An 11,340-nucleotide genomic window follows, 5' to 3' on the forward strand; every position below is an offset into this window, starting at 1 on the left:
CAGCTACAACTCTGTAATCCTTGACCAAAGAAACCTCTGTTCTGTTCGCGTCGAACACCATAAACCATACATAAACCATATCTTCTTTGTCATTCAACATTTTTCATCAAGATTGAGGAGCACAACAAAATTTGAGGAAAAACTAAGCCACATAATTTTCCACCCCACACAGAAAAGTGTTAGCTTGAACAAGTCATGGGTTATGGGTGTGTGAGTTTGGCATGGGTGATGTTAGTGGTGATGTTGGGTTTGGCTTCGGAGAGTTGTTATGGTTTGGGCACATTTGGGTTTCACATAAACCACAGGCTCTCGGATCCGGTTAAGGGGATTCTGGGCATTGTTCATGATCTTCCTCAAAAGGGAACTCCTCAATACTATGCTGCTATGACCCACAGAGATCGAATATTCCGGGGTCGGAGACTCGCCGCCGATCATCTTACGCCGCTCACTTTCGACGCCGGCAATGACACTTACCGGATTCCCGCCTTTGGATTGTATGACAATTCTTCACCCCCACTTGTCAATTTTTCAACTTGTATTGCTTTCTAAAAAGTTAAGTTTTCTGGGTCAGTTTATGTCAGTATTCAGCCTCAAATTATGACCCTGGAAGAATATTTGTGCTGGGAAAGTGTAGATGTAATTTTCTTTGCTTGAAAAGTTCTAGCACTTTCTGTATTTTAGAGTGAACTGAACTCTGATGCCAAAGGGTTTGTCAGTTAAAGAAAAAGGTTTGGTTTAGTTGTTATTTTGATACTTGTTCACATTTTACACTTTTAAGAATCGCTCAATCTATAAGTGTAATAGCAGTAAGTTTCAATATCTGAGCGAGCAAGTTTTATTGCCTTTTGGTTTCTGAACGGTTGAATTTAATGTTCTTTTTCTGAAAACAGTTGATAACAGAGAGACTAAAACTGATTAAATTTGTTCATCCAAAAACTAAAACTTAACATTTTACGTAGTTTCTATGTTGCTGTTTGTATATACTAATAATATTTCCTCGTTATTTGCATTTCAGTTTGTATTATGCAAATGTTTCGGTTGGGACACCACCTTTATGGTTTCTGGTGGCGTTGGATACAGGCAGTGACTTGTTTTGGTTACCTTGTAACTGTACCAGGTGTGTGCCCGAATTGATATCAAGAGGAAAGGTATTCATATTTTTCTACCCTAATCGTCTGTGTTTGATTTTTCATGATCATTCTTGGTTAAATGGATTCACTTTTCCTTTCTCTGCACTTTCTTTATGAATCTTGAACAAAACTAGTATATTTTTCATACTCAATCATCATCATCATTTTCCTTCTTCAAATTGGCAGATAATTAAACTTAACACCTATAATCTTGATAAGTCATCGACAAGCAACACAATTTCATGCACCAACAGCAGCTATTGTACACAGAGACAACAGTGTCCATCATCTGGCAGCAGTTGTCGATATCGAGTTGACTATCTTTCAAACGATACTTCAACTAGGGGGATCTTGGTAGAGGACGTGTTGCACTTAATCACAGATGATGATATAACAGATGCTGCAGACACAAGAATTATTTTTGGGTAAAATACTGAAAATACATACTGAGTGTGTTTACATTTGAAGGTTCAATAAACTCTTGGCCAAAACCCTTCTCGTTGATTCTACAACTACCATTCAAATACTGTTTTCTGTAATCACCATTTGATTCTTGATATTGATTAATCTGCTGCAGTTGCGGCCAAGTTCAAACTGGTGCATTTCAAGATGGGGGAACTCCAAATGGCCTATTTGGACTTGGAATGGATAATCGATCTGTTCCAAGCGTCCTAGCCAAAAAAGGGCTCATCTCAAATTCCTTTTCAATGTGTTTTGGAGATGATGGTGTTGGAAGAATCACGTTTGGTGATACTGGCAAACCAGACCAAAGAAAAACACCATTCAACGTTGACAAATTGCAGTAAGTGGATGTTTGTCTGCACACTTTACAACAGAAGCAACAAAAATTCTTGTGTCTAACTGTGCTGGTGCATAATTAAACCCTGCAGTCCAACTTATAACATCAGCATAACCCAAATTGTTGTGGAAGATCTTGTTGCTGATCTTGAGTTTCATGCAATATTTGACTCTGGTACCTCGTTTACATACATAAAGGATCCAGCTTATACACGACTTGGTGAGATGGTAAGTAATCTACTACACAACAGTTTTTTAAGGATTAATGAGTTCCAAACCATAAGCTGTCAAAAATTTGTTTGCAGTTCAATTCAAGGATCAAAGAAAATCGGCATTCATTTCAATCACCTGAATCTGTTGTCCCTTTTGAGTACTGTTATGACATAACGAGGTGATATTGGGTTGAAAGCAACCATTAACTTAATTTTGTTTTTGAACAATGAATCAGAAACTGATTTCTACTTTACCTGCAGTCAAAATGAGACAATCGCAGTTCCCTCTGTGAATCTAACGATGAAAGGTGGAGATGATTATTATGTGACGGATCCCATAGTAGTAGTTGTTAGTGAGGTGGGAGCACAAAATATTTTTCCAATTTTATGCTATCTAATCATTCTAAACCTTCATAGTCTCATTTCCTCTTTGTGGCATGCAGAAGGAAGGAAACTTTTTTTGTTTGGGAATCCACAAGAGTAACAGCATCAATATCATTGGACGTGAGTATTTAACTCCAGAATTATTTTGTTTCTTCATAGAATTTATCATCATCAAATTTTGCATTCGGAACCTTCAACCATTGTGCCTTTTATTAGAATAACAGCTACAATTAGGAACATTCATTTAACACATTGGAACAGTTTATTTAGGTATAGACACAATATTTTTTGAAAATAATATTCTGATAACTAATTTTTAACAAATTTTTCTTAAATTTTCAGGTGTCATCATTTAAATAATTGTAAAATATATAAAAATGAAAAAAATACAAAAACGGAAAGTCACATAACAAATCTCATCTCGAATTATAAAAGAAAATTGTCAATTTGTCAAAAAATCATCTTCTAACTTTTTTTTATAATGTCATGTTTCGACCTATACCCAAGGGTCCAAAATGAGTAAAACTAAATAAATCTGATCAATTGCCTTAATATATCAATTTAATGTTAGATACAGACTTAAATTTTTTCTGACCCTCATTAATATTTTACATATGGCCCTCCATAAATTATTTTGGTCCTGAATAAATAGTTATTTTTGTTTCGATTCCTATCATTTGCATCTATCTATGAAGTAACAAGGCTGACTAGTATTGACTTATTTTTTATGCTTTTGGTCCCACTAAATTTTTTCATGTTTTTTTTTCTTAAGAATTTTCTCTTTTTTTTTTCCTATAAAATTTGTATTGTTATTCGGTGTCCTGTAGATTTTTATTTCTAATTTGGTCCTATCGGTTGTTTGTCAGTTATCCATTAACTGGTCAATACTCACATAATTTTTTTTTATTCTAGTGTCTTATATTCGACAATGAAATAAAAAAATGAAGAATCCCAAAAAAAAAATCCTATACTTATTGATATTTATCCATCTTAGGTTTCATCGTTGAATAATGGAAGATTAAAAGAAATAAGAAATGCAACCCGTAGTCAAGGAGAAGAGAAACAGTATTTTTTTCTTTTAAGAATTATATATATCATCTTACTTCAAAATAAGTAATATTAATGTAAGCGTATTATATATCATGTGAAATCATATACTTTAAGTCATAAGAATGTTATTAATACACAATGATTGAAAATTGAAAATTTTGAAAACTAAACAAAACACCAAGTTGGTTTCAGATCATACGAATCCCTAATCCATCCTCGAAAACCAATTTTAACTCATAAAACACAAACCATGAATGGGTTTGTGAAACGGGACATGTCATGAGTATCACAAGTTACAACTACAGCATATTTAGTTTCTGAAAATCATAAATCAAGATTTAGACCAAGCATCAACGTTTTTTTTTTTTTTCTGAACATGCACACAAACTTGCAACGCTGATTATATTTTTATGTTATTGCAGAGAACTTCATGACTGGTTATAAAATAGTTTTCGATCGTGAGAACATGAATCTTGGATGGAAAGAAACTAATTGTGAGTATATTTCATCTCTTCAACGTTTGAAGTGGATAATTTATTGGTATTCCACACTGTTCTGTTGTTAAACAATGGTATATGGTGTTGTCAGGTTCTTATGATGACGTGCTCTCAAATACACCACCAATTAGCCCATCGCCTTCTCCTGCTGTTTCCCCTGCTGTTCCTCCTGCAATCGCTGTGAATCCCGTGGCGACATCCAGTCCCTCTATTAACCCACCTAATACATCATTCATCATTAAACCTACTTTTACATTTATTTTCCTCCTGCTTTCACTTTTGGCCATTTTTTGACCCATAAAGTGTTATTCAAAAAGTAGTAGTTTTTTTTTCCATTTTTAGTTTACCACACGAGAAGCATTTTTGCTTTACTTTTTTTTTTCAGTTATATTGGTCTCTGATGGACTTGTATATAAGAACCCAGTATAGATGTAAACTTGGGAAAATTCAGTTATACGTTACTACATATACATGATTTGGTGAATCAAATTGCTCCACAATTACGACTTAGACTTGATATGTGCAAACTTAGCGAGATAATTAATTATTGTAGAAAAGACCAGAGGTGAAAACTCTTACCGGTTAATTTGTATAGGAATGCAATCAAATCTAGATTGACAACATACAACTATAAATGCTAATATAATGATGGGGATCATGACACCAAATGGACGCATTTTTCAAAACTAATTATCAAACTCATTAATTTATACCGTTCTACATGTAGTTTGGACAAAAATATTAATGAAGCATTCTAATTATGTGGATTCAAAATTTCAAATGGGTGATTTGGACAGGAAAAGTTTTTCCCCTGCTGGGCTCTGTAGAACTACCGCCTCTTTTTCTTCATGTCTTTAATATGTGATTTTTCTTCTTTCCTTGCCTTGCTACCAGAGGGTAACTGAACTTGCTTTGCTTTCATCTTAATCGATTTAACCAAAGATGATATTTCATATTTATCTTTCTTTGATATCGAAACTTCTAATGGTTTTTCCTCACCCTCTTTAACCATGCCAGAATCATCTGAAGACAATTGCATTCCTTTTGGTTTTGTAGGCTCCCTTTCCGCAGGTGGATCCGCACTATCCTTTTGCTGCTTCTGTGCTAGCTGCCTGGCATATGTCGCACTCCTGCAAACACCCACCATTATATTAGAAGAAGTTAAACATATTTCATTTAGATTGTTGTTTACTCTTGAATATTAAGAACCTCTGAAATGATTTTTTTTATTTAGTTTTAGTGTTATAAAATTATGATACTATATTTTCTTTGAATGTTACGAACTTTGAAACAGAGTCTTGATCAGTTATTAGTCTGATTTTAAAAACATTGAGTAGAACGTAAATGTCAGCACATAGAACAGAAAATACCTTTTAAATTGTGGGTCGGTGGGATCAATTGCATAGTTTGAAGAGAAAAGAGCTGAAAAACGTGGATCATCAAATGCATTACTTGGTATTTTTTCCTCATCAAAAGCATTCTCCTTCCTTTTTCCCTTGCCTTTTTTAAATTTTAGATTATATCCCTTGAGACCAGTATCTGTCCCCTTGTCATCAGCAAGCAACAGTTCAAGCTCCTCTTTGCTCACTTTGTCTTGGGGCTTATGTTCTTCGTCTTCTGTACTTTGTGCCTTTTTCCTCTTCTTGACTGAAGGCTCCTCGACGAAGAAGTCATCTGCTTCTTCAGTTGCCTCTTGATCAGTATCATCGCTATCGTCATCAGATGAATTCTTTGCTTTATTTTTCCTGGCCTTCTTTTTCTCACGTTTCTTCCTCAAATATGCATCCCAAACTGTTTCTGATTTTTTATCCTTCTTTTCCAATATATGTTTGCTTAAATCTTCCAAACCTGTATTGAAGGTGACCTCCATATCCTGTACGTTATCGTGTTCACCACCTCCATCTGAATCATCACCAGATTGGAGCAAAGCACGGTATTTAGCTCGTTTTTTTTCTATTTTATCAGGCTGGTCATCTGGCTCACTATTAACCTTACTATCATCACTTTCACTATCATCAGAATTTAAGAGTTCCTTCAATTCCATCTGAGCTAGCTATTCAAGAGGAAGCAAGAGGAAGGGAAAATAAGAAAAAGACCGTTTCAATTTGAAGCAAAGTGCAAAAAAGATAAATACAGAAAATACATATAACGTAATATGGAAGAATATCCATGCTTCTCAATTTCAGATATGATGTAGATAAAAAACAAATAGACATGTGTAAAGGATACACAAGTATACGGTAAAATAGTAAGGATAAAATGTTAGCATATATATATATATATATATATATATATATATGCTAACAGATACAACAGATACATAAAATTAGTTAAAGACCCGTCATACATATATATATATATATATATATATATATATATATATATATATATATATATATATGTTAGCATCTTCTGTATCTGTTGCGCATGTTTCCTTCATAATATGTATGACGGGTCTTTAACTAATTTTATGAATATGAAAACCGTGTAGGAATGACCATATAAAAGATGCAAATACTCAAGACCCAGAATGAAACAACGCAAGCCCAGAATATAAAATGGATAAAACTTATGCACAACAGATACAGAAGATGACGCCCATAGTTTGGTGGCCATCCCCAAAAATAGTCTACCAACAGGCCTAATATCTTTTTTTCAAAGGTATTTTTTGAAAAGAACACAGCTGCTATAGCATCAACAACAGCTGGCAACTTAGTCTACTACAGCCGTTGCACTAAACCACTCCACCATAGCAGCCCCTGTAGCAGTCTGGGACCGCTCTGCATTGCTAACTGGTATCGTGGTTCTATATAGTGCACTATTTAAAACTTTGATTACTACAAAGCTAGCTGACCTGCTCATCATTGAGATTCCGATTCAGTATCTTTGAGCGAAGAGGTTCTTCATCCTCCCAAGTAAGGGTAACGTCACTGTGCTGAAGTGCCCGAGAATAGAAATCCTTACACTCGTAATTTGCAGGCACCTAAGAATACAACAGAGTAAAAATTTTTGCAAATTATTGGTATACAGCATAAATACATCATAAGTAAACATGTGTGCGAGTGCACACGTATATAGACCACATGAATTGAAAGTCCACATCAATCAAATTTCTAATTGCATTTTTTAATCTGGCATACTACTGGAGGTCAACTGCAATCGCATCTTAAATACCTCAGTAGCAACATCCCGAGGTGGGTGTTTGAATTCCATGTCGTCTGGGATAAACCTTAAATCAAGTGCATTAGATGTCTGCATGAACTCAACCCCATCACATTCCTTGTAAATGTAATCTGCTGTGGCAATTGAGTTGCATTCCACCACAGCAAAATAGTACCTGGGGAGAAGAGAAATAATAAAGATTAATGTGAAAAGAAGAAAAAAGATAAAAAAGGAACGTGAATCACATGGTAAACATGTGTATCTTAAAACAGTGAACGATGTGCTGAAAAGTTTCCTCAAGTTAACTTAGTTGTACGCTGTGGATCCATGTATCTATCAGCAGAACAGTTTATTTAACACATGTTGCATATCAAAAGGTACAACAATATAAATAAAGGCATACGAGACATCAGACATGAGTGAATAACAATGTGTTTCTAAGGCCTCCAGCTCTAGACACCCACCCAACTAGATCATCACAACAAAATGCAGGAATGCCAATATGCTCGGTTGGAAAATGATAGTCTCAAGAATGAGGTATCCAAGGTTCTCCACCAAAACTTAGTTTCCCTTGACATTATACCGTCATCAAGAACTCCAGAAGCACTTTATGTTGATTCTGGCACCATATTGGCTCTGCAAGGCCAAAAGAGGCTAAAATCTGTCCCGTACACCCCTCATTGTGGAAATCAGTTAGACTGTATGCATTTAGTCCAGTATTGAGAACAGAATCAGCAGCTACAAAACGGGAATCTAAGGTAGCATTTCTCTGGGTTACTCATACAGGTTTGCTTGCATTGGAATCTCCCCAAAAGTTCTCTTAACGAAAGCACTAATAGGCAGGATATTCAAATCCAAAACAGGAGACTATAATATTAATGTAAGGTGTAATGCAAATACAGACAGACAAGACCTAATGATCCCATTTGCGGAAGAAAATTCCACAGCCCAACCAAGGCAAAAAAGAATAAAAACAGAAACATGCATAATCCCCACCTCCCTCACCTCATTCTTCCCTTTTAAAATACTCTTACTTATCTAACTTGCTAGCCCACACCTCTTGGGCTCCATTTGGGCTACGCTTTCCCACCTTCAACCTACAAGAGTAAACCTGAAAAATCTTGGACCTAGTCTTAGCTATGTGATGGATATTTGGATCATGAAACCCATTAGCTTTCTATGTGTTTTGGGGAGCTTAATCCCCATCAACATGCATGACATTAAAACACTATTGATCACACCGACATGAGGCTAGATTACAAGAAAAATGGAAAACGAAGGCAGGAGGTAAAAATATGTAAAGGTCTTGTCATCATGATCATCATCTTTAAACACTATCCTTCAGCTTAACAATATCAGCATGTAAAATATTCCACCTTTGAACATTAAATCAGAAGGCATACCTATTGATGTAATGAGTTCTTGAAGGAAAAAGTACTAATAATTTTACATTAAATGATAGAACAACTTTAGACTTCTAAAATTACTGAGTTATATTTAATACAATACAAGTTGATAATGCATTAGACAATTATAGCTATTTAGATCACAATACAAGTGTTTTTTATAGTTATTTACCGCATCCTACTCTTCTCATATGCACGAAGTTTCTCATTGTCAATGTCATCATTGTTGTTATCTTCATCACTTTCATCATTTTCATCATCAAATAGACCAATAGGTCCATGAATTTCCTCCTCTTTCATACGTTGAAGGCCAAACTCGGATGGATAGATAGTTACTGATTTGATCAGTCCATTAGGTGGGAGAAATGAGCTTAACAATGCATACAAATCAACAGCCTAGCCAAAAACAAAAAAAGCGATATTTTAGCCAAACATTTTAAAAAATTCTCGTATGCACATTATACTTGAAATACATAGTACCTTAACAAACCTCCAGTCCATGTTAACAACAGCAAGCCTATGTGTTTCTTTTTCAATTTCTGCTATATCTTCCTGTCCACAAAATAATAATAATTCATGAGGGCCAATCCGTGTTATATACAATGTCACACAACAAAGATGAGAAATTTCAAATTTAAATGCAATACAGTACCTGGACATCAGATGCTTCTTCCTCGTAAACTACCTCATCTGCACCTTCATCTGTATCTGTATCTGAAGCAGACTCTGACTCGCTGGCCTCTTCTGACTCAGCTGACGACTCAGATTCACTAGTCTCTTCCAACTCAGAACTTTTATCACTCCCTGGTTTCAACCGATTGGCTTTCACCAATTCTTCTTCAATCTCTTCTTCCTCATCACTACTCTGCTCTGTTTCCTTTTCATCAATTTTGTAGTAGTGACGCATAGAACCAAGTTGAGAGGTTGGTTTGTTCTTGGGCTTTCCCCTCTTGTCAACAGGAGCAGAAGAGGGCAAAAAACTCTTGTGAGTGAACATGCGGTTGAAGCGAGAGTCAATGGCAACCTTCGTTTCACGCTTTGGAGCCTCCCTAAACCGAGGATCTGTGTGAGCCTTTGCATATCGAGGATCACTGATAACCTTGCCATCATTTGGCGCAGAATGTTTTGAACTCAAATTATCCTTAACCTTCCTCCTTTTGTCCTTTAGGTCCTTCTCCTTTGCTTTTTTTGATCCCATTTATGCTCTAGTTGGACACTGTAAGAGAAAAAAGAAGGCAAGGATTAGGAGACAATCAAACTTAGATTCTCCCTCCCAAATGAAATAAAAACTACAAAATGTTGCATTGCCAATATTTTGGAAATGAGCTAAGTATGGGCGTGGTCCATTGTAGTGAACCCAAAGCTCATAAGGAAAATAAATATACAACATAAATAAAGTGCATGTTTCAAAGAAAATGTATGACTCTGTTATCACAAAAAATCAACAATGCTCAAATATGCATAGTTCACAAAAAAAATTAGGAAACCAAAAAGGAAGTTAAATAACACACATAAATTATAAAATTTAGAGCAATCAATCAATAAGAAATAGCCACATAGACGGTTCAACATTGTAATAAACAACCAAATAAACCCTATAAAGTGAAAACCTATAAAACTAAAAAAAAAAGCAAAAAGCGGAGTGGAAAATATATGCAGTCTATAAGCACAGCATCAGCTCCAAGCATACATAAAACCTGAAGACAACTCATTCAAACAAATAGTATGTTCTACTACTTCCAGCCACTCTTAAGTATCTTTTTTACTGCCACTGTTAAGTATCTTAAACAACAACGAAAATTCCTAATTTACTTTTACATTAAAGACAACAAAAGATAAATAAAAAACACTTAAATTCTGCAAACCAGCTGCAAAAAAAATTAAGCTCGTTGGTGATCATTTAAAGGCAACAACAATAGTCTCTTTCAAAGCAATTTTATCAGGAAACAAATGTCACAATTGGTAATAGGATCTACAAAACCCAGTTAAAAGTGCAAATGGCAAATGGTTCCCACCCAGTTAAAAGTGACAGAAAGAGAAGAATTGGTTGACAGCACCGCAGAAACGGGCTTTCGGGAATAAAGAGACTAAACGAATCCCTGTTTTTTCAAGTTTAACTACTAATTGAATGGCAAAAATGATGGTGTCGAACACATTGAATCGCAAAAATTGGGGAAAAGAAGAAGATGATGGTGCCGGCGGTGAAATACCTTGTTCGGATGTTCCTCGGCGGTGAAGATGATGGTGCCGGCGTTAATTTTAAACTGCAAAATGTGCAGCAAGGGTGAGGTTCGGATGCGGCGGGGCGGCGTCTAGGTGCGGCAAAGTTGCGTCTAGGTGCGGCAAAGTTGCGTCTAGGTGCGGCAAAGTTACGTCCAGGTGCGGCGATATGAGGTCCAGGTGCGGCGAGGTGCGGTATGCAGATGTTGTGTTAGGGTTTAAAAGGCAAAGGAAGAGGGAATGGAAAGGAATAAAAGAACGAAAGGGAAAATAAATAAATAAATAAAAAGTTATTAAAATTATTTGTTTTTCATTATTTGTATCTGAAAAATATTTAAAAAATAAATAATTACATTCATTTGTTTAGTAATGATTGAAAATAATTTGAAGTGTTTTTCTGATATTTTAAAATAAATCTTTGAAATCTAATTAAAGTTAAAAAATATCTTCGTTAATCGTTATTAAATTCATTGCTCAGTTA

General features: G+C 35.3%; 2 protein-coding genes across 2 annotated transcripts; one reads left to right on the top strand and one right to left on the bottom strand.

The window, feature by feature from the left end:
• Nucleotides 1-4,560, top strand: LOC114177251 (aspartyl protease family protein 1-like). Its single transcript, XM_028062525.2, has 10 exons — nucleotides 1-494; nucleotides 1,016-1,148; nucleotides 1,317-1,555; nucleotides 1,708-1,932; nucleotides 2,021-2,156; nucleotides 2,234-2,319; nucleotides 2,402-2,498; nucleotides 2,584-2,644; nucleotides 3,997-4,068; nucleotides 4,163-4,560. Exons 1-10 carry the CDS (start codon nucleotides 196-198, stop codon nucleotides 4,363-4,365), a joined length of 1,551 nt encoding a protein of 516 aa, XP_027918326.1. The 5' UTR covers nucleotides 1-195; the 3' UTR covers nucleotides 4,366-4,560.
• A 187-nt stretch (nucleotides 4,561-4,747) lies between these two features.
• LOC114177250 (pre-rRNA-processing ESF1-like protein) lies at nucleotides 4,748-11,085 on the bottom strand. The gene is made up of 8 exons (XM_028062524.2): nucleotides 10,850-11,085; nucleotides 9,292-9,855; nucleotides 9,120-9,191; nucleotides 8,812-9,035; nucleotides 7,246-7,408; nucleotides 6,926-7,054; nucleotides 5,442-6,124; nucleotides 4,748-5,201 (listed from the first exon to the last, which is right to left on the bottom strand). Exons 2-8 carry the CDS (start codon nucleotides 9,835-9,837, stop codon nucleotides 4,901-4,903), a joined length of 2,118 nt encoding a protein of 705 aa, XP_027918325.1. The 5' UTR covers nucleotides 9,838-9,855; nucleotides 10,850-11,085; the 3' UTR covers nucleotides 4,748-4,900.
• Between the last annotated feature and the right edge of the window lie 255 nt (nucleotides 11,086-11,340).

The sequence above is a fragment of the Vigna unguiculata genome, chromosome 3, assembly GCF_037176805.1.
Source record: "Vigna unguiculata cultivar grain cowpea cultivar isolate G323 ecotype 2 chromosome 3, ASM3717680v1, whole genome shotgun sequence".
Lineage (NCBI taxonomy): Eukaryota > Viridiplantae > Streptophyta > Magnoliopsida > Fabales > Fabaceae > Vigna > Vigna unguiculata.

Bases quoted from the DNA above. Each gene is read 5' to 3' on its own strand.
- LOC114177251 (XM_028062525.2), top strand. From the start codon at position 196: ATGGGTTATGGGTGTGTGAGTTTGGCATGGGTGATGTTAGTGGTGATG. The intron at 495-1,015 runs GTATGACAATTC...TTTGCATTTCAG, and splicing joins CGGATTCCCGCCTTTGGATT to TTTGTATTATGCAAATGTTT. The intron at 2,157-2,233 runs GTAAGTAATCTA...ATTTGTTTGCAG, and splicing joins ATACACGACTTGGTGAGATG to TTCAATTCAAGGATCAAAGA.
- LOC114177250 (XM_028062524.2), bottom strand. From the start codon at position 9,837: ATGGGATCAAAAAAAGCAAAGGAGAAGGACCTAAAGGACAAAAGGAGG. The intron at 9,192-9,291 runs GTACTGTATTGC...TTTTGTGGACAG, and splicing joins AAGAAGCATCTGATGTCCAG to GAAGATATAGCAGAAATTGA. The intron at 9,036-9,119 runs GTACTATGTATT...GTTTTTGGCTAG, and splicing joins TGGACTGGAGGTTTGTTAAG to GCTGTTGATTTGTATGCATT.